The sequence below is a fragment of the Ananas comosus genome, linkage group 23 (assembly GCF_001540865.1).
Source record: "Ananas comosus cultivar F153 linkage group 23, ASM154086v1, whole genome shotgun sequence".
NCBI classification, from domain to species: Eukaryota; Viridiplantae; Streptophyta; class Magnoliopsida; order Poales; family Bromeliaceae; genus Ananas; species Ananas comosus.
Window position 1 is genome coordinate 6,261,347 of NC_033643.1, and position 27,633 is coordinate 6,288,979.

At 43.2% G+C, this 27,633-nt stretch overlaps 1 protein-coding gene across 1 annotated transcript; it reads left to right on the forward strand.

Annotated features, from left to right (window-relative positions):
- On the forward strand, nucleotides 312-26,080 carry LOC109728403 (proline synthase co-transcribed bacterial homolog protein-like). The gene is made up of 7 exons (XM_020258796.1): nucleotides 312-563; nucleotides 4,937-5,003; nucleotides 21,773-21,819; nucleotides 24,454-24,541; nucleotides 24,848-24,981; nucleotides 25,342-25,440; nucleotides 25,735-26,080. Exons 1-7 carry the CDS (start codon nucleotides 327-329, stop codon nucleotides 25,813-25,815), a joined length of 753 nt encoding a protein of 250 aa, XP_020114385.1. The 5' UTR covers nucleotides 312-326; the 3' UTR covers nucleotides 25,816-26,080.

Below are 27,633 nucleotides of genomic sequence, written 5' to 3' on the forward strand. Positions count from 1 at the left end.
TAGTGATCAAAATGACTCAAAATTTAATTCGAATTTAATCTATAATGGGTACGAACAGCAAGATTGTTCTTTACCAATCAAGATACGAGCGACATAAAATCTCAAATAAAAAAAAAAACCGTATAAGGTATTTTTAGAAGTTGGAGGGTTATATAGGTAATTATCCCTATAAAATAAATAAAAGAAAGATAGCCGGAAGAGACTAGAGAGGAGTGGAACTCCGGGCGGAAAGAAGGTCAAAAAGAAAAAAGCCATCATCATCATCCTTCATCATCTAATTTAATAATAATTCAATAATAATAATAATAGTAGTAGTAAGGAGAAGGATGTCGGCTCCGGCGGCGGCGGCGCTGGAAGGGGGGGCGGGGGCGGCGGCGGCGCTGCGGGCGGTGGTGGCGCGGGTGCGGCAGGCGGCGGAGCGGTGCGGGCGGCATCCGGAGCGGGTGAAGGTGGTGGCCGTCAGCAAGACGAAGCCGCCCGCCGTCGTCCGCCACGTCTACGACGCCGGCCACCGCTGCTTCGGCGAGAACTACGTCCAAGAACTCCTCGAAAAGGCCCCTCAGGTTTTCATTCTCTCTCTCTCTCTCTCTCTCTCTCTCTTTTTTATTTATTTTTAAACTACCTACCCCCTATTCCTCTCTCCTTTTCGAGTTTGGAAAGCGGAGAAAGAAATTGGTCGATTTTCTCTCTTTTCCTCTGCATCTAAATCTAAATCGTTTTCTTTGCTAATAATCTTCTTTTCTTTTTTCTCTTCTCTCCTTCGATTTCGAGAGCTAAATTTTTCTTTTTTCTAATTTATTTTTTCGTTGCGATCTTTAAATTAGTATTGAAAAATAGGGTTGAAAGGAATTATCCAAACAAATTGATAGATGAGATGAGGAGTGTGATCAGATACCCAGAAAATGATGTATTATTTTTGCCCGTGTTCGTGCATTAAGGTAAATCACCGCGACGGTGTAATGCATCGTGCTAACAAATCATACTCTTCTTTTTCTTTTTCTTTTTTTTCTTTTTCCATTTATTTGGTTTGCTGGGATCATAAGTTGATAGGAATTTTTACTACTACTAATGCGAAAAGAAAAAATAGGGTTAGGAAGAATTTTTACGTTGTCCCCGTTCCCTATCAGAAAAATGGGAAGGGGAATTTTTAGTACAAATGCAATCTTTTGAATTGTAATAAGATTAGGTCGAAAGGGAAAGTACGTAGAGATATGCTTCTTCATTTTTCAGCGGACTTCCTGAAACAATATTTTGACCGAACATATGCCATCACCACCGCGTGCAAATCGCTTAGGGCAAGCTTGGCTCATGATCGGAATGAGAATGGGAAATGGAATTGGATTGCATTGGAATGGAAAATAGAATAATAGACGAATCATCCAAAAATATTTCGTTCATTATTGGAATAGAAATCGGAATGGACAATTGGAATGCCTAGACTTTTGAGAGAGGGTTTTGGTTAAGGGAGAGGAGGAGGAGGCGTTTATGAGAGAAGGCTTTGAGTTGTTTACGCTGGTATGGACCAATCCAGGTTTCAAAGTCGGATTGGACTATTATAAATGGATTGGGCTTATTTCTATTCCAGAGTGGCATGGCATAATCGGAATCTGATTCCTCTAAAGCAAACAACAGCTATTGGAATCAGTAAATTCCATTCCGATTCCAGAGTCTAAATTAGGTGAACCAAACAAGCCCTTAAGGAAAACAAGTGGAATATTTTTCCCATTGTTCTATTTCACCATGCACAATGCACTCCGCCCGCAACCCCAAATGAAGCCTTATGCAATCTTTGTCGTATCTTTAATTTGTTTTTTCATAATGAGATTGATTGTTAGTAGATTAGACTTCATTAGTTAGATTCGCACAAGTAATTCAAGGATTGTAAGTACCCTACAATTTATTCCCTTAATCTCAGAAGGGGGATCTCAGACATCTGCATGGTTTATCGAAGCATAGTTCCTAAGAATGTGGCATTAGTTGGATAATATTTGATTAGAATTGATGCGGAGCCAAGTTGCTAGCGAAAGTGGTCATATCTTGTTGCCGCCTAGTATTTTCAAAAGGAATGTAAAGATTTTACTTGGAATGACTAGGTCGATCATCACATGTTTATTTCATTGATTTTTGAGAAGCTAATCGAATTTTTGGGCGAAATTCTTTGATTGTCTAATAGAATGTATTGGAGTTCGACCCAATTGTAGGTTTAAAAAGTAGTTAATATTTATTATAGATTTCCCCCCTATAAATTATGATTGACTAATTGATGACAAATTTGCCGCAATTTGAACTCAACTTGTATAACAATAACTGGTAAGAGAAAGCCTTCTTGTTGACTTGGGCAATTTCCCATCTTTTCTTAGGTTGTTTTGAGTGCAATGTTGTGAGGTTTTTTTGATTAATAATTCTATTATGCCTAATCTTTTTGTTATTTTAGTTTCCTAATTGATTTTAAGTACAAGATTCCTTGAAATTTTTTTCCTTTTTTAGGTTATTTCATTGTGAATAAAATATCTGAAATCAGGGATTAGTAAATGGGGTTTTAGTATTTAGGTTTTAGAATATTATGAATAAGACCTACAGCCCCTTGTACATGTAGAATTTCATAGAATAAAAAAGTGGATTAGTTCCATAGAATGAAACAAAATTGAGGGTTTTAGTATTTAGGCTTAAGACTATTATGAATAAGACCTATGGCCTCTTATACATGTGGAATTTCAGAGTAGTGCCTGCAGGGCTGTTAGATTGGGTGCAGATGCCTGCATAATTGCAATTTGAGAATTGAAAGGTCCAAAAGTCATTCACGTGGCAGTTAGGGAATATCATGCGGGTATTTCTATTCAATTTAATGAAACAAATTCAACGGAAATAGTATGATAGCAACAATATGCAATGGAAAGGTGCTAAATTGTAGCATCTGAAATTTTTGGAACCAAACAAAACTAAAGTAAAAGTGAGGACAAATGGACAATTGCTGAAATTTAATGTAAATGTTACTTGTGCACTATGACTGTTTAATAGATGTAACGACAGAGTTCTACAAGTAGCATTCTTGTTATAGAGCATTGAAAGGTAGAAACGATATGCTAGATAGTAGTCTCTAGTGTTTCTTCGTGTGGCAAAATATTGCGTCATCTGAAACTAATTAATATATTAAGATTTGGATGGCCTACTTACATATAAAGAATCCTCTGGAATTGATGATATGCTAAACTGCATTACTTGAGATTATCTATTTACAACTCTGGGGGTTATGTTGGCCTTTTTTTTTGGCTTAAGATGAAGAAATGTGAGCAGAAATTGTTGAGGAACAGTTAAGCTAATTCATAGATTCTGCCTACATTTCTAAGCAGTATGTGAGTGCCAGTTTAGCACTAATGCTTGGAAAAAGTATTGGATTTCACAGATGAACCAGAAAATAAGACCATGTAGTGGCCTTAGCATAAAAGTTTGACATGCCATGATATCTATGTGATATATTTGTTCATAAGAAACTAATTATTCATGAGAAATTAAGCCATATCTGCACCGTAAATGTTTAGTAGATTGACTTTCTGAAAGGAAGCTTACAGGAGCTTTCCCAACTAAATAAATGTTTGTTTGACCTGGCTTCTAAAACAGCTTGTATAGTTTGAGAAGCAGCAGTGAGGCATTTTGGTGAGCAAAAATGTTGCAGCTTTTGCTGGAATGGGAAGAATAAATGTTTCTATGCCAAAATTAGAAGCTCAAATTCTGAACTTCTTCAAAACACATAAGTTCTACAGAAGCTATAGCGTGGCCAAACATTCTAGAATTGCTCTTTGAGAAGAGCTGTTTGAAGAAGCTCTAGCTTATTTTTCATTAAAATTTAGAAATCCAAAAGTACACACAGAAAGGAAATTTTTTTTTTTAATTTCTTGCTACAATAGGAACAGAATCTTCAAACTAAAGCTGCTTTTAGGGGCTAGAAGCTCATTTCAACTATCCATAATAGCAAGGGCTTGAGACTTTTGTTTGCAAATTCCTAGTTGGTGCTTCTTGGAGGAAAGAAGTTGTTCTAGAAGCCAGGTCAAATGAGCATTGATTTGATTTTTCTCATGGTCATCATTTTATGGACCTCACTCTTTCTTTTAAGGATTTGACTACCATCAACTCAATTGGATCGCTCCAATTAAAATAGAAACTTGTCTAATTTTCTAGTTGCCATAATCTTCTTTGTTGGTCCTTGTATTCAAGAGTACACTTTTTCATTACCTTGTAGAAGAAGGAAAAATGGAAAAAAGGAACATCTTTTATTTTGACTATCACAGCAAAGAAATAAGTGATGCTAGTTGATTGAATATGGCTTTGGTAGGATTTTTTTTTTTTGGAATTTCAAAACATGCCTTTGGGAGCTTTACCACTACCTCAGGAATTTGGGGATGCCATGATCCATGAGTTAGTTGGCCAGCCCTCTCTAGGAGGGCAGTCTACGACAAGATCGAGTTTGTGTCGCATCCTTAGGCACCTTTTCTATCAAAGATGTAACTATATTACAATCCATTTTATTTTCTTGATAAGTATATAAGATAGCTTTAGTAATGAAATCTTGTACTATGAGTCCTCTTTGAATTGCCCTAGCAAACTTCAGCTTTTTGAAAACAGAGATTGACTGAACTTGATAATCTTTTTATTTTATAGGTCGGTCACAAATTGGGAATATTCATGCCTTAGGATGAAACAAAAATGGTTTGTGTAGAGCTGGATCTAAGTGTTGCTAGGTAGCTTCCAATAATAAGAGGGCTACTTATGAACTTTTTAGAAAATCTCGATGGGATTAGTGAAAGTAGAGATTAGATTAGTTATCAGCTCAACTATTTCTTTGGCCTAAATGCCCCTATCTTTGCATTTATTAGATTTGGAAGATAATCTCATTTTTATTCTCCACGGGATTGCTACTGATACATTCTTCTTATTTCAGCTTCCTGCAGATATTGAGTGGCATTTTATCGGACACCTGCAAAGCAACAAAGTGAAATCGCTTTTGGGTATTTTCTACCTTCTAACTCTTGTGGTTAATAGGCTTAACTTTCGGGTTTGAATCTAATCATCTTTGGCATTAATAATGGCCATTGCTTGAAAGTGTGATTTTGCAAGTTTTCCTTAATGCAACTTGAGTCATGATGAACTCGTAATCAGAAGGTCAATTTCTTTTGTTTGCGTTCAGCTTTTGGGATTCATTTCTATGATTGGCTTTGTGCATTTTCCTTGAATAATATCTTCAATTTTAGTAGTGTTTTAAATAGCGGCCTCTATGCCCGTCATAGCGGCCGCTATAGCGGATTTTATGTGCTACTTGTTAGGGGCTTAAAAAAATTCTGTGCAGCCTGGTCCTTGGCCCAACTTCGCATGCTGAAATGGGCTGAACCGGGTTGTCAAGGAGATCCGAATCCAGCACGTTGTGGGAGAATCAAGGGTTGCAAAACTACTGCCATTATGCCCCATTATCCTTTAGAAGAAACTGCCAAGAGTTGTGGGAGAGACTCTTGGGCTTAGCTTTTATGAACATGTGTGAGTTAGTGGGTGAGTTATAGTGGCTAGATTCGTTGTATCTCTAGGCCTGTAAGTAGTGGGTGTGGCTAAGGTTGAAGAACATAAAAGGGAGTGTGTATGTGTGTGTTGTATTCCTCTTTTCTAAGTAATTGAGAGTGCTTAGGTTTTTTGGGTTAACCTCTATCTCTTTCTTTTCTTTCCTTTGCATTCTTAGTCGTAGGACGCGAAGGTCCGGGCTAGCAACAGGGACAAAGGCTTGCCCATCTTTGAGTAGGAAGGCGGGCGCCGCACAGGCTTTGCGAACAAAAACGCTAGGTCGTGACAGTTGGTATCAGAGCCAGTTCGAGAAGGAACCATGTCGTCATTCGATGCTGCCGTCATCGATGCTGGGGTTGACCCTCCGAGGCAGCCCTCTGAGCGAGGCAAGAGCAGAGAACTGCGGGCAATCACGAAGGATTCCACATCGTTGGAGGACCGTCTTGCACTGTTGCAGGACATAATGTCGAAAATGGGTGAAAGATACGCCAAAATGGCTGATTCCTTCAACTCTTTTAATGACGAAGTTCGTAGCATGGAGGAAAGCTTCGCTACTACCATGGCAACCTTTTGAAGCGACCTCAAAAAGCTTCAAGGCAACACAACTCGTTGTGACGAAGAGCGAAAGAAGCTGATTGAGGAACTCGTTGCTCGAGTTGACAAGGTCGAGGACTTCAAGACAAGGATGGCGATCCTTGAAAAAGCAGTGGCGCGTGGGCGTGAACCGCAAAGAGAGTCTGCTCCGAAGGTACGTGTCCCTGAGCCTCAAAATTTAGGGGTATCCGCAACGAAAAGGAGATCGACAACTTTCTGTGGCACATGGAGCGCTACTTCAAAGCGGTACGGTTGGACGATGAGGAGGAAAAAGTTCAGGCCTCGTCCATGTACCTTGCTGATGACACGATGCTGTGGTGGCGTCAGCTTTCTGTAGAGGCCGAGAAGGGCTAATGCAATATGAAGACCTGAGAGGACTTTGTGCATGAGCTCAAGGCGCAGTTCTACCTCGAGCAGGTCGAATACCTTGTGAGAAGGTAACTACGACGGCTCAAACACACCGGGACGCTCAAGGAGTATGCCAAGGAATGCTCCAAGTTGATGCTGTCCATCACCAACATGGCCGAGGAAGATCGCTTGTTTTTCTTCCTTGACGGACTCTAGCTTGGGCCAACAAAGAGCTTGTGGGGCGCGATGCAAGGGCATGGCCTCCGCAATCTTCTTGGCGGAGAAACTGCTTGAGTACGAGAGGGCGGATCCAACTCGCAACAAGACACCCAAAGCGAGCAAGGCTAAGGGTGGGGGAGACCGCCGTGACCAGAAGGAGCGTAGGGGTCGCAAGAGGGGTCTTGCGTCGCTGCCGAATAAATTGACGTGCTACGTCTACGGCGAGAACCATTGGGCGAGGGGCTGCTCAAAGAAAAGTTGGTGAATACTGTCCACATCGAGCAGGGTGAGGGCAATGCAGAACCGACGAAGATGGGCATGCTCAGGCTCGTCAATGCGGTTGAGGGACTGGCAAGCAGCAGTAAACCCCTCAACAAGGAACTCTTGTACATCGATGTGACCCTTAATAGCAGGGCTACATGAGCACTGGTGGACACGGGAGCCACTCACAACTTCATTGCCGAGGTGGAGGCCAAGTGGATAGGCCTCCTCCTTGAGAAGGATGCAAGCAGGCAAGGATTTAAGTGCCGTGGCACGGGGTCGTGCCGGAAACATGCCGGCACGGTATGGCACGGTGCGTGCCGAGCCGTGCCGATGCGTGCCGGTAAAAAAAATTCTTGTGTGCCGACACATAATGGCATGAAATATTTATTTTCTTTACCAACAACATATTCTAACTATTTATTATGTCTTTTTATCACTTCTTTTGAACTTTATTGAGGAAATTACTTACTAATTTAAAAAGTAGAGAGTTTTGAGCTGTGCCATCGGCACGGGGTCTGTATCGTGCAAGTATCTTGTTGGCACGGTACGGCATGGTAGATACGACCCGTGCCGACGGGCACTTAAAACCTTGCAATCAGGATCAAGGCCGTCAATTCTGAGGCACAACTTGTTGCGGGTGTGGCCAACAGCGTGGGCAATGTGGTGGGACCTTGGGGAGGCACTGCAAACTTCACCGCCGCACCTATCGACGACCTTCAAGTCATACTAGGTATGGACTATTTGGCTTCGTCGAAGGCTATTCCGGTGCCACACCTTAGGGTCTTGAGCATCATGGAGGAGGCGACCCCGTGTATGGTCCTAGCCAGCCAGGAGAAAGCGGTAAGCACCCAGACCTTCTCTGCCTTGCAGTTGCGAAAGGGTGTGAACAGTGGCGAGATGACTTACTTTGCGGTCATTCGCGAGGTGAGCGAGGAGGTTTTCTAGGAGAAGGGCCTTTCTACCGAGATTGAGGCAGTCTTGGCAAAATTCCATGATGTCATGTTAAAGGAGTTGCCTAAGTAATTTCCACCCAGGCAGGAGGTGGATCATGCCATCGAGCTCGAGCTAGGAGCCAAACCACCAGCGAAAGCGCTATATAGAATGGCCCTGCCAGACCTCGAGAAGCTACAGAAGCAGTTGAAAGAGCTCCTGGATGCAGGCTTTATTCGACCATCGAAAGCGCCTTATGGAGTAATAGTTTTGTTCCAACAGAAGAGCGACGGAAGCCTGCGGTTTTTTATTGATTACGGGGCGCTCAACAAGGTAATGGTTAAAAACAAATACCACCCTTTTGGTTGTAGATCTCTGACCAATTAGGCAGAGCGAAATACTTCATCAAACTCGACCTTCGCTCTGGGTACTATCAAGGGCGGATTGTGGAAAGAGACAAGGAAAAGACCATGTGCATGATGAGGTATGGGGCCTATGAGTTCCTTGTCATGTCGTTCGGCTTGACGAACGCGCAAGCGACCTTCTGCACACTCATGAACAAGTTGTTCCATCCTTACCTCGATCGCTTTGTGGTGGTGTATCTCGATGACATCGTGGTATACAACAACACCTTAGAGGAGCACATCGAGCACTTGCGAACCATCTTCCAAGTGCTACGGGAGAATCAGCTGTTTGTCAATAAGGAGAAGTGCATATTCGCAAAGGAAGAGGTGTACTTCTTTGTTCACCAGATAGGCTAGGGTTTGATTTGCATGAACTAGCGAAAGGTGCAAGTCATCTGTGAATAGGAGACCCCAACGATGGTATTCGAGTTGTGGTATTTCCTTGTGCTCGTCAACTTCTACCGCCGCTTCATTGCGGGCTACTTCCGCGAGAGCAGCCCAGTTGACGGATCTCCTCAAGAAAAACTATTTGTAGGTTTGGACCTCTCAATATGCGGAGGCATTCGAGGACCTTAAGTGAGCGGTGATGGAGAATCCAATGTTGCGGCTTCCCGATTGCAGTCGCAACTTTGAGATACACACTGATGCCTCTGACTTTGCTATTGGCGGTGTCCTCGTGCAGGATGGACACCCCGTTGCCTACGAAAGCCGCAAGCTCAACAACACCAAGCGGCTTTACACCATCCACTAGAAGGAAATGACCGTTGTGGTGCATTGCTTGCGAACTTGGCAGCACTATTTGCTTGGGAGCAAGTTTGTGGTGCGCACCGATAATGTTGCCACGAGTTACTTCCAATCGCAAAGAAAGCTGTCGCCTAAGCAAGCAAGGTGGCAAGATTTGTTAGCGGAGTTTGACATGGAGATGCAATACAAGCCCAAGAAGGAAAACTGTGTGCGTGGCTAATGCTCTCAGCCGCAAGGTTGAACTGGCAGCTGTGTGGCAGCTTCACGGGACGCTTCGCGATCGACTTCGTTTGGGACCCAATGAGAACTCTATCGCTCAAAATTTGGTGCAGCTTGTCAAGGAGGGCAAAACGCGAAGGTTTTGGCTGAGCGACGGGCTGCTCCTTACCAAGGGGCGACGGGTGTACGTGCGGGTGTACGTGCCCAGGTGGGGCAACCTTCACCGCAAGCCCATCAAGGAGTGCCATGACTCTAAGTGGGTGGACCACCCAGGTCAGAAGCGGACCTTGGCGTTGCTCGAGGCCGCCTACTTTTGGCCACAGGGAACCTGCTTGTTGTGTCAACAGGACAAAGTTAAGCACCAGCGACCTGGCGGACTCCTTGAGCCTTTGCCTGTGCCTAGCCGTCTATGGGAGAGTCTCTCTATGGACTTCATCTCTATCTTGCCAAAGGTGGGGGAGCTTGGGTCCATTCTGGTGGTGGTTGATCGTTTTTTCAAATATGGGACCTTCATCGCTGTATCGACTGATTGCACGGTTGAAGAAGCTGTACGCCTCTTTGTCAGCCACATCGTCAAACTTTGGGAGATCCCTGTGAGCATCGTGAGTGATTGTGACCCTAGGTTCACTGGCAAGTTTTGGATTGAGGTGTTCAAAATCTTGGGGTCCGAGTTGCTCTTCTTCACTAGTTTTCACCCGTAGACGGACGGGCAAACGGAGCGGGTGAATGCTCTATTGGAGGAATACTTGTGACACTATATGAGTGCCAACCAGAAGATTTAGGTGCATCACCTGGATGTCACCTAGTTTTCCTACAACTTGTGGCGCAGTGAGTCTACAGACTGCAGCCCCTTCGAGTTGGCGATTGGGCGACAGTCGCTCACCCTACATGCGGCTACTGTGGGAGAGTAGTTCCGCAGTCTTGTTGCTCTTCAATTTACCTCTAACTTGCAGGAAAAAGGTGAAATTGCGAGGGCAAACTTGGAAAAAGTGGCTCAACGGATGAAGAAGTGGGTTGTCGAAAAGCGGCAACCTTGGGAGTTTGCCGAGAGAGACCGCGTGCCGGTCAAGTTTCTATCGCAGTAGTTTAAGGCCTTGCGAAAGGTGCAGAAAGGACTGCTGTGCAAGAATGAAGGCCCATTTACCTTGTCAAGTATGTGGGCAAAGGGGCCTTACAAACTGCAGCTACCCGCGAACCTTAAGATCCACCCCTTATTTCATGTCAGCAGACTAAAGTTGTACCACAAAGACACGGAGGATTCGAGCCGCGGTGTGTCGCAGTGAGCACCTGCGACCATGGTCACTTCGTTCGAAAGACAAGCTAAGTCCAACCTGGACACTCAACTCATTTGGTGACATGGAGTTCCGCCAAGTCCTGAGTACTTGGAGAAGTTAAAAAATCTCCCCTACGGCGAGGCTAGTTGGGAGAAAGCAGATACACTTTGGCAATACCAAGCGCTCATTGACGAGTTTTAGAAGCAGTGCGCAACGAGGACGCTTGCACATAAGGTGGAGGAGAGTGTCAGGGACAAATTCTGTGCAGTTCGGCCCCTGATCCAACTCCGCAAGCTGAAACAGGTTGAATCTGGTTGTCGAGGAGACCTGAATCAAGCCCGTTGTGGGAGAATCAAGGGTTGTAAATCTGCTGCCATTATGCCCTATTATCTCGTAGAAAAAACTGCCAAGAGTTGTGGGAGAGACTCTTAGGCTTAGATTTTATGAGGGGTCATTATGTATGAGTTAGTGGGTGAGTTATGGTGGCTAGGTTCATTGTATCTCTAGGCCTATTACGTAGTGGGTGTGGCTAAGGCCAAAGAACACAAGAGGGAGTGTGTATGTGTGTGTTGTAATCCTCTTTTCTAAATAATTGAGAGACTTAGTTTTTTTGGGTTAACCTTTATTTCTCTCTTTTTTTTCCTTTGCATACTTAGTTGTTGGATGCAAAGGTCCGGGCTAGCAACAGGGACAAAGGCTTGTCCATCTTCGAGTAGGAAAGGGGGCGCCACGCGGGCTTGTGAACAAAAATGCTAAGACCGTGACATACTATTACGCCATAATCTCTAAGGCAGAATTTAGCGGATCGGGTTCATAGCAGCTTGTCACGGCTTAGTGTTTTTGTTCGCAAAGCTCGTGCGGCGCCCACCTTTCTCTGCAAAGATAGACAAGCCTTTGTTCCTGTTGCTAGCACAGACTTTCACGTCCTACAACTAAGTATGCAAAGGGAAGAAAAGAGAGATAGAGGTTAACCCAAAAAAAACTAAGTACTCTCAATTACTTAGAAAAAAGATCTACAACACACACATACACACACTTGTGTATTTTGGCTTTAGCCACACCCACTACTTATAAGCCTAGAGATACAATGAACCTAGCCACCATAACTCACCCATTAACTCTCTCATTAACCCACATAATGAGCCCTCATAAAAGTTAAGCCCAAGAATCTCTTCCATGACTCATGGCAGTTTTTTCTAAGGGATAATAGGCATAATGGCAGCAGTTTTGCAACCCATTACTCTCGTACAACTGGTTGGATTTGCGTCTCCTTGACAACCCGATTAAACCTGCTTCAGCTTGCGGAGTTGGGCCAGGGACCGGGCTGTGTAGAATTTTCTAAGCCCCTGACACTCTCCCCCACCTAATGCGCAAGCGTCCTCGTCGTGCGTTGCTTCTGGAACTCGTCGATGAGTGCTTAGTATTGCCAAAGTGTATCTGCCTTCTCCTAACTAGCCTCGGTAGGGGAGATTCTTCCACTTCACCAAGTACTCAGGACTCGGCGGAACTCCACGTCGCCTAATGAGTCGAGTGTCCAGGATGGACTCCGCTTGTTTGTCGAACAATGTGACCAAGGTCGCAGGTGCTCGCTCCAACACACCACGGCTCGGATCTTCCGCGACTTCGTGGTATAGCTTCGGCCTGCTAACGTGAAAGATGGGGTCGGTCTTGAGGTTCATCGGCAGCTGCAGTTTGTAGGCACCCTTGCCCACACACTTGACGACGGTAAATGGGCCTTCATACTTGCGTAGCAATCCCTTGTGCACCTTCCGCAGTACCTTGAACTGTTGTGGCTGAAACTTGACCATCACGCGGTCTTCTTCGGCGAACTCCCGAGGTTGCCCATTTTCATCAGCCCATTTCTTCATCCGTCAAGCCACTTTCTCCAAGTTTGCCCTCGCAATTTCACCTTTTTTTTCTGTAGGTTAGAGGTAAATTGAAGAACAACAGGACTGCGGAACTGCTTTCCTGTAGCAGCCGTATGTGGGGCGAGCGGCTGTTGCCCGATTGCTAGCTCGAAAAGGCTGCAGCCTGTAGACTCGCTGCACTGCAAGTTGTAAGAAAACTGGGCGACATCCAGGTGATGCATCCAATTTTTTTGGCTGGCACTAACATAGTGCCGCAAGTACTCCAACAGAGCGTTCACCCGCTTCGTTTGTCTGTCCGTCTGCGAGTGAAAATTGGTAGAGAAGAGCAACTCAAACTCCAAGATTTTGAACACCTCGGTCCAAAACTTGCCAGTAAACCTGGGGTCGCGGCTGCTCACGATGCTCGTAGGGATCCCCCAAAGCTTGACAATGTGATTGACAAAGAGGCGTGCCGCTTCTTTAGCCGTGTAATTGGTCAGTGCAGCGATCAAGGTCCCGTACTTGGAAAAACGATCAACCACTACCAGAATGGACCCCAGCTCCCCCACCTTTGGCAACGCGGAGATGAAGCAAATAGAGAGGCTCTCCCACGGATGGCTAGGCATAGGCAAAGGCTGGAGGAGTCCGCCAGCCGCCAGGTCGCTGGTGCTCAACTTTGTCCTGTTGACACACCAAGCAGGTTTGCATGCAGGCTTCCACGTCTTCGTGCATCCGCGGCCAGAAGTAGGCGGCCTTGAGCAAAGCCAGGGCCTCTTTTGACTTGGGTCGCCCGCCCACTTGGAGTCATGACACTCCTTTATGAGCTCTTGGTGAAGGTTACCCCACTTGAGCACATACACTGTCAAGGCATTTTGCCCTCCTTAACAAGTTGCACTAAATTTTGAGCGATAGGGTTCTCATTGGTTCTTGAACGAAATTGATCGCAGAGCGTCCCGTGAAGCTGCCACACGGCTGCAAGTTTAGCCTTGCGGCTTAGAGCATCAGCTACACTATTTTCCTTTCCAGGCTGCATATCTATGTCGAACTCCGCTAAGAAATCCTGCCATCTTGCCTGCTTAGGCAACAGCTTCTTTTTTGATTGGAAGTAGCTTGTGACGACATTGTCAGTGCACACCACAAACTTGTTCCCAAGCAAATAGTGTAAGGAAGTGAATTCTTGAAATTCGAGGATTGTACTTCATCCAGGATCGACTGACTGTCGAGAGGATACCCTTTGTGGGAGTTAAGAATGTTCAAAACACAAAAAGTGCTTTGGAGTTGAGTCCGCGAGAGCAAATGGGGCAAACTGCATTTTTGGGCTGAAGTTGCTCTCGGGGACCGGTCTTTGGAGGTGAGAGACCGGTTCCCTCGGCTGGGTGTAGCGGGGTTGCTTGATACAACCGGTCCTTGGCAGGGAGAGACCGGTTCCCGAACGTGGTCTCAGCGAGAAATGCCAAAAATTGGCTAAGTCCTGAAAATCGAGCTCTCGGGGACCGGTCTCTCAGGTGAGGACCGGTCTCCCGAGGACCGGTCTCTCGGGGAGAGACCGGTTCCCGAACGTATGCGCCTGAGGGAAGCTCTCGGGGACCGGTCCCAAGTCGGGGAGACCGGTCCCTCCGCGCGAAAACTGCCCAGTAAGGGCTGTGCAATGGATGAAAAGTTGAGGGGTCTAAATGCAAAATGGCCTTTATTAGAGTGGGCTGAGCCCTCTCTCTCCCTCACACTCATCTCATTTCACTCTCTCTCTCTCTCTCTTGCTCTCTCTCTAGAAAAGAAAGGAGAAGGAGAAGAACAAGAAGGAGAGGAAGGAAAAGAAGAGGAAGAACAAGAAAGAGAAGAAGAAGGAGATCAAAAGGAAGGCCTTGGACACCATCTCTCTCTCCTCTTCTCTTTGGTGTAGCACAAGAGGTACGCTCTTGAACCCTAGCTTCTGAACTTTGGAGTTTTGGGTTTTTATGCTTTGGAATGGGTCAAATGGACCCCAAGCATGCTTCTAAATAAATCAATCCCAAAAATCTAGGGATTTATTGGATGGTTTGCTTTAGGTGCAAACCTAGGGCACCAAAATGGGGTTTTTGTGAAAGAATGAGATTGATCTCATTTGAAGCCTTGGAAACCCTATTGTTAGGTCACAAAACGTGGGGCGAAGTAGATTTTGGCATTCGGCGAACCGACGTGAAGTTCTCGGCAAAATAGGGCCGGGACAGTGTTGATTTGGGTGAGGAAGGCTAAAGCCTTTTTGTAAAGCTTGCCGAGAAGAATATCCAAAGCCTCTACATCGATTAAAGGTGGGGGTTGCCATCCCGAAGCTTTCGGACTCCTTTCTACGTCTTAGCTTGCATTTACTCTCATCTCTTCATGTTGCATTGTAGGATTGCATAGTAGTTCCATTCCTTATGCTTTCTAATTGATAGCCTAGTGTACTTGGAACGCTTGGTAACTTAGATAGGTGAGGATTGGGTCGGAACGTGGATCCTATGATGCGAAAGAAAAGAGATGTACCCGATGGGGGTGTTGATGATATAGAAAGTATTGTTAATGTTAAAAAACAAACGAGTGGCATCCAAACATTGAACGATGACGAGTGACATTAATGTAGTGTATATGACACTAGAGGTTTGAGAACCTAGAGATAGGTGGATCCCTTAGAAAATGCCTTGTGAACAATGAATTTAGACAAGCTAAATAGCATTGCATGAATGTCGGGAACAAATGATCCCGCGAGAAATGTTGACTCTAGTTGTAGAGCATCCTCACTTGGAGAGGATTTGATTGGGTTGCGGACCCTAGTTATAGTGCTTTCTCACTTGGAGAGGATTCGATTGAGTTGTTGACCCTAGTGATACTGTATCCTCACTTGGAGAGGATAGATCTAGCTCACAGTCTGCGTCTGGGATGGTATAGCCATCCAATCCCCACATGGAGGGGATTGTCGTCGAGTACTTCGGAGTGTCGCGCGACTAGGACCACTTGGAGGTCCGGACCACATGGAGGTCCGCAGACGGTCCCGGGCTTGGGTGCACATGGAGCTCCTTCCCCACTTTGGGATTGTAAGGTGAGTTATGGGCGAGCCCTAGGGTCTCGCCACAGATTGGGTAAATGAAAAGTTAAAGGTTTAAAAATGTCATTGAACATTACTATTCGAACATAGATCGAATTTGTTAGCATGGTAGTAAACCTTTATTATATGATGCATGCATTCATATTCATGATTATGGGCATAGTAGCATAGTTTTCCTACTATTGCATTTACAGCTTTCAGATACATATCTATCTATCTATCTGTTGTTGCTTGTGCCTACTTGGACCTAGTGGGGAGATCGGCAGAGTCGGCGGCCGAGCCCACTGGGAACTATGGAAGATAGTTCTCACCCCACTCTATTTCCAGTGGTAGGTACAGGGTTGCCGAGAGAGGACCGCGGCAAGGGCATCGCGCCCGACCAGTGAGACCGTGGTAGTATAGTAGCTTTCCTTTTTGCATTAGTTCACCTATGTATTGAGAGAGATTCATTGTAGGTGAAGATTTGGGAGAGCTATGTATTTGAAATGGAAAATGTATTCATTTAAAGAAAATAATGTAAATGAAAATGATGGAACTATCGTAATAGTTAGTAAAGTACTCTCTTTATTTCACATGTGTATCTTGTGGATTTGCTTGCTCTTTGTATTGTTGGCACTGGTTGTGCCCTTATGGATGTGTATGTTTAGAATTTAATTTTCTGGGTAAATTCTTGTACATATTCCCGTGATTGAGCCTTGGGCGGACAGGGGAGGTGCTGTCCGTTCGGCGGTCCGCTCGCCGTGCCCGAATCGTGCCAAATCGGTAGTAGTTTCGGGGCGGGGCATGACAAATAGTGTCGCTAGGTTCGCAAGCAATGCACCACAGTAGTCATTTCCTTCTCCTAGACGGTGTAGCGCGGCTTGGTGTCGTTGAGCTTGCGGTTTTTGTAGGCGATAGGGTGTCCATCCTACACGAGGACACCGCCAATGGCAAAGTCAGAAGCAGCAATGTGTACCTCGAAGGTGCGACTGCAGTCGGGTAGTCATAGTATTGGATTTTTCGTCCTCGCTTGCTCGAGGTCCTCGAATGCCTCCGCGCATTGAAAATTCCAAACCCATGAGTGGTTTTTCTTCAGCAGATCCGTTAGCGGGGCTGCTCTCGCAAAGTAGCCCGCAATGAAGTGGCGGTAGTAGTTGACGAGTCCAAGAAAAGACCGCAACTCGGACACCGTTGCTGGGGTCTCACATTTGCAGATGGCTCGAACCTTCCATTGGTCCATGTGAATTAGGCTCTGGCCTATCCAGTGGCCAAGGAAGTGCACCTCTTCCTTCGCGAACATGCACTTTTTCTTCTTGACGAACATCTAGTTCTCTCTTAACACTTGGAAGACGGTTCACAAGTGCTCGATGTGCTCCTTGAAGGTGTTGCTGTATACCACGATGTCGTCGAGGTACACCACCACAAAGCGATCGAGGTAAGGATGGAACGGTTTGTTCATGAGTGTGCAGAAGGTTGCTGGCGTGTTTGTCAGGCCGAACGGCATGACAAGGATCTCATAGGCCCCGTACCTCGTCACGCACGTGGTCTTTTCCTCGTCTCTTTCCGCAATCCGCACTTGATAGTACCCAGAGCGAAGGTCGAGTTTGGTGAAATACTTCGCTCCGCCCAACCGATGGAAAAGATCTGCAACCAAAGAGATTTGGTACTTGTTTTTAACCGTACCTTGTTAAGTGCCTTGTAATCGATACAGAGCCGCAGGCTCCCGTCGCTCTTCCGTTGGAACAAAATTGGTGCTCCATAGGGTGCTTTCGACTATCGAATGAAGCCCGCATCGAGGAGCTCCTTCAACTGTTTCTACAGCTCCTTGAGCTCTGGTGGGGCCATTCTATATGGTGCTTTCACTGGCAGTTTGGCTCCTCGCTCGAGCTTGATAGCATGATCCAGTCTAGGTCGAAGTTGCCTAGGCAGCTCCTCTGGCATGACATCCTGGAATTCTGCCAAGACCGCCTTAATCTCCATCGAAAGGCCCTCTTCCTCGAGGCCTTTGTCGCTCACCTCGTGGATGGCCGCAAGGTAAGTCATCTCGCCGCGGTTCACACCCCTTTGCAACTGCAAGGCAAAGAGGGTCTGGGTGCTTACCGTGTTCTCCTGGCTGGTTAGGACTATGCATGGGGCCGCCTCCTCCATGATGCTTAAGGCTTCAAGGTGTGGCATCGGGACCGCCTTCGACGAAGCCAAAAAGTCCATACCTAGTATGACTTTAAAATCGTCGATGGGTGCGGCGGTGAAGTTTGCAGTGCCTCTCCAAGGTCCCACCGCAATAGCCACGCCCGCAACAGGTCATGTCTTAGAATTGACGACCTTGATCTGCTTACATCCTTCTCAAAGGGAAGGCCTATTCGCTTAGCCTCCACCTCGACGATGAAGTTGTGAGTGGCTCCCGTATCCACCAGCGCTCGTGTGGCCCTACCATTGAGGGTCACGTCGATGTACAAGAGTTCCTTGTTAAGGGGCTTGCTGCTGTTTGCTAGCCCCTGAACCGAGTTGACGAGCTTGAGCGTGCCTATCTTCGTCAGTTCCGCATGGCCCCCGCCCTGCTTGGTTCGGATAGTATTCACCAACTTTTTCTGTGGGCAGTCCCTCACCTAATGATTCTCGCCGCAGACGTAGTACATCAATTCTTCGGCGGTGGTGCATGACCCCTCTCGCAGCCCCTACGCTCCTTTTGGTCACGGCAGTCTCCCCCACCTTTAGCCTTGCTTGTTTTGGGTGCCATGTTGCGAGATGGATCAACCCTCTCGTACTCGGGCAGTTTCTCCACCAAGGCGATTGCAGAGGCCACGTCCTTGACATTGTGCCCCACAAGCTCCTTGTTTGCCCAAGGATGGAGTCCGTCAAGGAAGAAGAACAAGCGATTTTCCTTCGCCATGTTGGTGATGGACAACATCAAATTGGAGTATTCCTTGACATATTCCTTGAGCTTCCCGGTGTGTATGAGCCGTCGTAGTTGCCTTCTCGCAAGGTATTCGACGTGCTCGGGGTAGAACCATGCCTTGAGCTCGCGCACAAAGCCCTTCTACATCTTCAGGTTGCATTGGCCCTTCTTGGCCTCTGTAGACGCCGACGCCATCACAGCATCGCATTATCAGCAAGGTACATGGATGTCCTCATCGTCCAACCGCAACGCCTTGAAGTAGTGCTCCATGTGCGATAGAAAGTTGTCGATCTGCTTTTTGTCGCGAGTACCTCCGAAATTTTGAGGCTCAGGGACACGTACCTTCGAAGCAGACTCTCTTTGCAATTCATGCCCACGCGCCACCGCTTTTTCAAAGATCGCCACCCTTGTCTTGAGGTCCTCGACCTCGTTAACTAGAGTAACGAGTTCCTTAATCAGCTTCTTTCATTCCTTGTCACAACGAGTTATGTTGCCCTGAAGCTTTTCGAGTACGCTTGGAAAGGTCACCATGGCAGTACTGACGCTTTCCTCCATGCTGCGGACTTTGTCATTAAAGGAGTTGAAAGGAATCAGCCATTTTGGTATACCTTTTACCTATTTTTGACATTGTCTTCCAACAGCACAAGGTGGTCCTCCAACGGTGCGGAATCCCTCATGATTGCTCGCGGTTCTCTGCTCTTGCCTTACTTGGAGGGCTGCCTTGAAGGGTCGCCCCCAGCATCGATGATGGCAGCATCGGATGACGACATGGTTCCTTCTCGAACCGGCTCTGATACCAACTGCCACGGCCTTTACATTTTTGTTCGCAAAGTCCGTGTGGCGCCTACCTTTCTCCGCAAAGATGGACAAGACTTTGTCCCTGTTACTAGCCTGGACCTTCGCGTCCTACGACTAAGTATGTAAGGGAAGAAAAGAGAGAGATAGAGGTTAACCCAAAAAAATTAAGTACTCTCAATTACTTAGAAAAGAGGATTACAACACACACATACACACTCTCTGGTGTTCTTTGGCCTTAGCCACACCTACTACTTATAGGCCTAGAAATACAATGAACCTAGCCACCATAACTCACTCACCCACTAACTCTCCCACATAATGAGCCCTCATAAAAGTTAAGCCCAAAAGTCTCTCCCACAACTCTTGGCAATCTTTTCTAAGGGATAATGGGGCATAATGCAGTAGTTTTGCAACCCTTGATTCTCCCACAACGGGTTGGATTCGGGTCTCCTTGGCAACCCGGTTCAATTCGTTTTGCGGAGTTGGGGCAAGGGACCAGGCTGCGTAGAATTTTTTTAAGTCCCTGACAGGCCGCTCTAAAGCGGTCGGAAAGCGGGCGCTATAAGCCCAATACTTAAAAAAGTGCAAACGGATTAAAACATCTAATCGGGTTGGGTTTTCAAGTGGATGACCATAATACCTCTAGTGAACGAGAAGAAGAATGTCTTCCTGATGAATAAGATTTAATTATTTACCTAACATATGCTTTTTGACATTTTTTCACAAATTGTTTAGATTGTTAATGGATTATAGATTTTTGAGTTTTATGTCCTTTTGGTTTGCTAAATCGTAATATTTTAAAGTTAATGTTAATAGATAATGAGCAATACTAAAAAAAAGGAATGATTAGTTGTCTTTTGTTCAAAATTTTGTCTTTTCTTCAAAATTATATGTATTTTTTTTATAAGGAACATAAATATATTATGTTTGTTTTTATGAAACTCGCTATAGGTTCATAGCGCCCGTTATGGCACCCGCTATCCGCTTTCCGCTGTAAGACCCTCCAAACGCTATGCACATGCTATCCGCTATTTACAATCTTGTTATGTTACACAACTTCAATAGTTATTTATTAATTTTGCACTGTATCTTGATGCCTTATACCCAAGGATTGTTGTATCGCTAAGCCACCGGTACAGTATGACCCAGCACAGCGACACGTTCCCTGCCAAAGTTGGCATGGCCCTTCATGCCAATGGCACACAACCGGCACACTGGCATAAATTGGCATGGTATTTTATTAGTTTTCCATGAAAAAAATAGTTCCTTAAGAGTAGTTTAATGTCTCTAATATTTTTAAAATAGTCCAAGTGTTAATATTTCACGAAGTTTATCGAGAATAGAATTCACAAAGTTTATCAAGAATAGAATCGTGGACATCTTATTAACTCAAAGAATGCCATTTTAACATATTACAAAAGTATAGGAGGAAACTACATCATAAAAGACAGAATTGAAGTCATAATTAAAAAAATTCATAGTTAGACACTACCATCACTAGATCAAAAACGATAAAAGAATTGGGAACAATCTTCCTTTTTGCGTTTTCTCACTACAACTTGGTCTAATTATGCGGTAGGAGTGTGGAAGTGCTCCAATAGTTGGTAGATTCAAAAGATCTATATGGTTTCAGTGCAAAGACCATTATATAACCTTTTTATTTTCAAAAATCTCATCAAGAATCCAAAAAAATGTTAAAAAAAAGACATGTTTTCTGTAGTACCATTTGGCATAGCCTTGTGCCACGTGGCGACATGGCATCGACATGGCACGGCGCGGAATGGGCAGCACATGCAATCCTTGCTTATAACATTGATATACATGTGTACTGCCATTCAATCATGGGTTTCACGTTTTGCCTTGTTTCTCTTCGTTCTTGCTATGGTTAGGATGTCAAGAATTTAAATGCCGTCGGCAGAGCCCATGCCCATTGTGCCATATTGTGCCGACAAGGTATCAGTTTGATACAACCCTGGTACGGATGGTTTGGCTCAAAACCCTCTTTCTTTGAAATTAGAAAGTATTTCCATCAATAAAGTGCAAAAGATTGTTAATATAATAAGTAACTAAAATATATTGGTGCCAAAGAAAATATGTATTTCATGCTGGTGTGTTTGTACACTGTTGCTTTTGTGAACTTCACACATCGGCCTGACACGACACGACGCGCATTGTGTTGCATGGTGCTGGCAAGTGCTCGGCACAATCCTGTGCCACGACACTTAAAATCCTTAATGAAGGTTTTTACCCTCTAATATATTTGACATCATTAAGGAAGAAAAAAGCAACATTCCAGTAGGCTTAGCTAGTGCCTTCACAAGTTTTAGTTAATATCATAGCGGTCTAAATGTGTACAATATAAAGGAGCATTATTAATAGGAAAATTAATTGAATTTATTAATTTAACTGTCCATAGAGATATCATTAATGCAATTATCTGTGCTGTATCAGACAAGTTGACAGACGTTGTATGTAAAATTTGTTCTGTTTTACATAAGTGGTATTCTAAAATTTCAATAATGATCTTTGTACTTCTTATTCTAGAGCTCTTAGGTGATCGACTTTTTTACTGCTGCTTTTAGGATAAAAAACTTCTATTTACTTTTTGAAATCATTTCAACTTCTGATTTTTGTCAAATAATTTTGTACAGCTGGAGTACCAAATCTTGACATGGTTGAAAGTGTAGATGATGAGAAGGTATGGATTTAGTCTCATGACTATCGTCTTTTTGTACTCAGAGTGTTAGTTCCTATAGGGTTAATTTGCCTATTAACATTTGATAGAATAAATATTACCATTTTGAAACATCTTGATATTTAGTTGTGTAATGAATAAAAGGAAACTGCTAACCTATTGATGCTTCAACCCACTTGGTATTGTCATGGTATGTAGCAGAGGAAAAAAGAAAGCAAAAATGGGAAGGAGAGAGTGAATTAAAAAGAAGATTGGAAAATAGGAGAGAGGAATGGAGACCGGAAAATGGAAAGAAAGGGAGGATGGGAAAAGAGGAGAGAGAAAGAGAGGCAAGAAAAAAAAGGAAAAAATGATAGGTAAAGGGAGAAGATAGCGGGAGCAGAGAGAGAAAAACAGGAGTATGTTGGGAGAGAGAATAAACCAAAGCTAAAGGGAGGGGAGGAAAAAAAAGATAGAGAGAGAGGAGGGAAAAAAAAAAAAAAAACAAGAGAGAAAGAGAAAGCTGAGGAATCGTGCGAGATTTATATCAGAATACAAGCTATCTTGGTAATTGCAACACTATTACGTACTATATGCAAGTACCACCAGGTTAACTAGATTGTTCTATTTATATGAGTTAGCAACTCTTATCCAAAATAGTAGGCCCAAAATATCTTGCCAACTTAGATGTTTAGAGTTTAACGTACTAAGTAACATCACTAAGTAAACAATTATATACTATACAGACGAAAGTAAGGCATAGGTGAATCCATCAATTTGCTGATAGCACTAGGATATAGATTCAGCGCACATTTATAATCTTAAGATTTACAACACTTTCTGTATGCTTGACCAATTATAGATGGCACACGATCAACAACAACATCAGAGCTATGATTACACCATAAGACATGAATAGTAAAATATTGACTGTGAATATAGATGCACAAAAAGTAACGAAGCACATCAATGCTGAGTGGTTACCAACAGAAGCCCTGTTATGTTTAACAAGTCATATCCTTTCTAATTTTGAGGGTCATATTCCCACTTGTGCTTAGGATGCTCATAGATTGGCACTAAATTGCATATAGTTTATCATGCATAATATATCTTCTTAATATGTAGAAGAGGTACCAAAATCTTTTCAAGTTGCATAATAAATGGCATTTCTATTTGGTAGCAACTAAAACCTCATAAATAAACCAGCTTGTGAGACTTGCAATATCATTATTCATCATATGAGAAAAGATAGCATTGACGGTTCTTCAAGTAGAAAGAATTGGAGCACAATTGGATAAATAATAGGAATGTATGATAGCATAAATTGAAGCTGTCTTTCCAATAATGCTACTCATACTTCTTTCTTAATTTAGGGTATTAAATTAGATAGTTTACTTGCCAACTATAGAATTGGCTATATCCATCAAAAGATATGTCAATATTCTGTCTGCTATAACTGATATAGAAGCTCATAGATTAATGGATAATGTTCTAAACAACATTAGGAAAATCAATAGATAACCATGATAAACCAATCTAATTTAGAAACTTGCGAAGTGAACATAAATTTGATTGAACAAACAATGATTGAGTGATTGTTGAAAGTTATTACGAGAGAACTTAGACAATCCACTCTCACATGCGTATGCTGTAAAACGGTAAAAGTGAATATATCACAATTCCAACGAATGAAAGTATATGACTGTAACTTGGATAGGGTGTTTAAATTAATGCATCTCAATTACGAGTTTCAGCTTCATGGGTATAGATGTACAATATAGTCCTTGTCTTGTAAATATTTCCTCCCAACCTTCGATTTCATTTTAAGGGCTAACACAAGTAAAGATTCACCAATCAGATAATTACTTATGAGACTCCTAGTTCAACGAAGGTGGAGAAAAGATGAGCCTTTTTTTCTACAGCTCCCCACAAAATCTTTCTTAAAACTTTTTATCTCTGCTGACCTTTTTTTTTTTCCTTTTTAAAGGAGAAAAAAAGCGATTAAAAAAGACAGGAATTTTGGCTTCCCATCCCTTGACATGTAGTCCTATATTCCACTGCTTACACTAGAAGCGTGAGGTGACGCTTTAGATAAATATCTTCACTAAAGGAGGTGTTTGTTATCTGGTATAAGCGTGCATCAAAAATATGCCAAAACCTTTATTTTGACCTTATCTCACATTGTAAGCAGATACTATATTACTATCTAACCAGAGAAAACACGAGGTGGTATAATTAGGTTAATTTTGCACAAACGTCCTCAAAAAGTTTTAGAAAATGGTTTTCTATCCCATGCACACACTATGGTACTCATGCATATTAAGACATATCTTCTTACAAGAAAAGTGCATTTGTATATGTAATCCGCTTCTTATTCTCTAACCAGTTGTAAGATGACTACTAAGCAAGATTAAAGAAATATGATAGATGCCATGCTACTATGCTTTTCTTACTAGGAGGGCAATTTATTAAGAGATTCTGATTTCAGAATCTAGGGTATTGCATAGAATGTGAGATTCGTAAAGAACGTTAGCATCTAGGGTATTGCATAGCTGTTTCATTGTGAACTTCTTTTGCAGCTTGATGGAACTGATAATTAGCATTGCAATTAAAAAGTTCAAGGTTGCTAGTCCTGATGAAATAATTTATCTTTTCCAGATTGCTAATCATCTTGATCGCGCTGTAGCTAGCTTGGGAAGGAAACCTCTGAAGGTTTTGGTGCAAGTAAATACCAGTGGAGAAGAATGTATGTTTCATAAACCACTTGTTGTACCTGATTTTTGGTTGTTGTTTCTTGTCAGTTTTGCATTATACATCCCGAGTCCATCTTTCTGGCCTTTTATGCTTCTCCATGCCGTTGCCGCTGCCATTCTGCCAATAAGTGACCTTATAATTTAATTTATTTCAACCAATTTGAACCATTAAATCCAACTGATTGGTGTTACCAGAGAAATGCTTAGCAAATATTGAATTCTCTTTTTGGTTCGATGCATTTTGTGCATTATTTTGGAGATACTATGATATAAAACTGGATATTGCCATCCCTTTGCAGCAAAATCCGGTGTAGATCCTTCGGGTTGTGTAGAACTTGCAAAGCATGTGAAGATGGGTTGTCCTAACCTTGTATTTTCTGGCCTAATGACAATAGGAATGCTCGACTACACGTCAACCCCTGAAAATTTCAAGGTAATGTTTCTTGAATTAGCTATCAATTACATTATTGCATCACTAAAACTTTCGGGCTAAAATGCAGGAAATTTGCATGTAAGTTATAAATATCGTGATTTTCACACTCCCCCCTGAAACTATAAAACAACCTGCACTTTAGATGTCATTTATCAGAAAATTGAGGAAGAAAGCAATGTAATGAATGTTTTAATTCAAGGGGGTAATACTAAGGATTCATTTCTTACAGGCCAAGGAAAATCATGATATCTATTGGACTTCGCAAAAATTAACCAGACTCAATTTTATTTCTTGTTTTTAACTCAAAACTTTATTTTTCTTTATTTTTCTTTATTTTTTCTTTTTCCTTGGGAAGATCAGACTCTAGTTAACTGCCGGGATGAGGTGTGCAAGGAGCTCGGAATACCGGAAGAGCAATGCGAGCTATCTATGGGCATGTCCTCTGACTTTGAGCAAGCGGTGAGAAAGGACTAAACGTAGTAGTAAACCCTTATTAGCCTCTTGCCGCATTTAGTTGTATAACCTGCCAAATTGCATATTGCCACGTAGTACAAAACCTATTACAAATTTTCTTCGCCATCCTTCCTTTTCAAAATAACTGAAATACTCTTTGACTAGCCCGTGCCAAAATGACGACTAGTCATGGAATTTGCTGGTGATACATCCTGCATCTCAGAAGCATTACATCGAAGGCTTTCGCATCGTAATATGTCGATGAATAATTAACTGGTTTTCCGAAACGGTTCTTTGCAGATTGAAATGGGCAGTACGATCGTGCGAATCGGATCTACCATATTTGGTGCGAGGGAATATCCAAACAAGAATAAGAACTAGTTATGGAGGCTCGGATGACGACAAATGCTGTTATTATTTATGTTTAGAAGTGTGATGATATGATTACGGATTTTTTTGATAGATCATCCATAGAATATTTAACTCTACTCTTGTTTGTACCCCGAACAAAGTGGAGGAATAAGGGTTGCTATGTGATTATGTAATCTTTTGGTCCTCTAGATGTAAATTAGAAAGCACAGCTTAGAAGTTTAAATGAAGTTTTTTAAGCTTGCCAGCATATTAATTTTTTGGCTATTATTTTGTATACGGGTGGGCAGTACTTGCATTTTTTTTCTTCTTTTGACAAATTGCAATTTGTTTTCAATTCTTTCATTTAGATAATAATAATAATAATAATAATATATTTCCTGGACTCTCTAACACTATTTAATTGGAGGGAACATCCGATCCACGTGGCGTTAGGATGATGCCTTGTTACACGTGGTGTTTAGGGATGGTTTGGGACTTTCTCTCCTCTTCTCTTCCACTCTCTCTCCCCTAACTCATTTTCCTGAACCGAACCCCCCTCTCTCCTCTCTCTCTCACTCTCTCTGGCTCCCTCTCTCATCCTTCTCTCTTTACCATCTCTCATCTCTCCCACTCTCTTTCTCCAAACTTATCTCCTGAACCGATCGCCCCTCTCTCTATCGCACTGTCTCTCTCGCTCCCTCTCTCGTCTCTCTCTCTACCAGCTCTCCTCTCTCCCACTCAACCGATAGCCCCTCCCTCTCTCTTCCTCGCTCTTCCTCCCTCCCTCTCGCTCTTCGATCCTCGACAGAACTCCTTGCTGGCATGGGATCTACAGCTATACCTATTGTGGAGTCTACAGGTGACCTCTATCTCTATACCTCTAGCCTCTACAAGTAACACGTCTCTTCCCTCTCGCCTTTCAATTTCCTGCTGTGTTTTTGCCCTAGCCGATTTTGTTCCTTCTATTAGGCCTTCTACGGCTGCGATGGTATGTAACAGTGTGGCTTGCCCCTAACCCTAGATCTATTTGGCCCCTACTTTTGAAAGGGGCACAAAAAAAAGACGCCTAGGGCTATTGTTTGACCCCTATTCCCAAAAGCCCTGCCCTAAAAAAAAATTGTAAAGATATTGTAAGATTTCGGCTGATATCACAGTGAATTCTCTCATCATTCATGTCTACTTTTATATTTAAAAAAACTATTCACTAAAGCCTACTGGACAAATCTATGTGCTTATTATGTGTGCTTGAGTTTATAAATAGCATGTACTTTTTCCAAAAAGATCAATACTGCACTCTCTGCATTGAAAGGTTGGACCGCCTGTTTCCTGCAAGGCTGTGAACCTATCTGCTATTTACTAAAAAAAAAATATTGATTTGGAAAGGTTGCTTGGGTGTTCTATTCAAAGGCAACCATTTCATGTAAACTCATCTACTGCTGCCTATTGCCTGACGCTACTATATTGGGTTTTTCCTGTCGTTCTATCTCAGTGTTTCTATTATTTTTTTTCTGCTTCTTTTCTGGCTTTCTTTACTTCTTCATCTAATTTCGTTTTCTAGAGGTGATGATGACAAGTGTTACAAAAAAAAAAAAAAAAAAGGACTCTGAACTCCCTTTGGGCTATGAAACTGCCTGCCTCTTCACCCGATGATGAAAATGTTTTAAATTGATTCCTTTCCATACTTAACACCTACCTATTTTAAATATAGATTCTAAGTATTGTAATTATGTTTTTGTTGGGATTACTTGGCTATTTATTTATTTATTTATTTATTTTACATTCTTTGTTATCTTTTCCCAATTTCTTTTGAGTTTTTTAGTGTGCCTGATTTGTTGGTTGCCTCTTTAT

Bases quoted from the DNA above. Each gene is read 5' to 3' on its own strand.
- LOC109728403 (XM_020258796.1), top strand. From the start codon at position 327: ATGTCGGCTCCGGCGGCGGCGGCGCTGGAAGGGGGGGCGGGGGCGGCG. The intron at 24,542-24,847 runs GTATGTTTCATA...ATCCCTTTGCAG, and splicing joins AAATACCAGTGGAGAAGAAT to CAAAATCCGGTGTAGATCCT. The intron at 24,982-25,341 runs GTAATGTTTCTT...TGGGAAGATCAG, and splicing joins CAACCCCTGAAAATTTCAAG to ACTCTAGTTAACTGCCGGGA.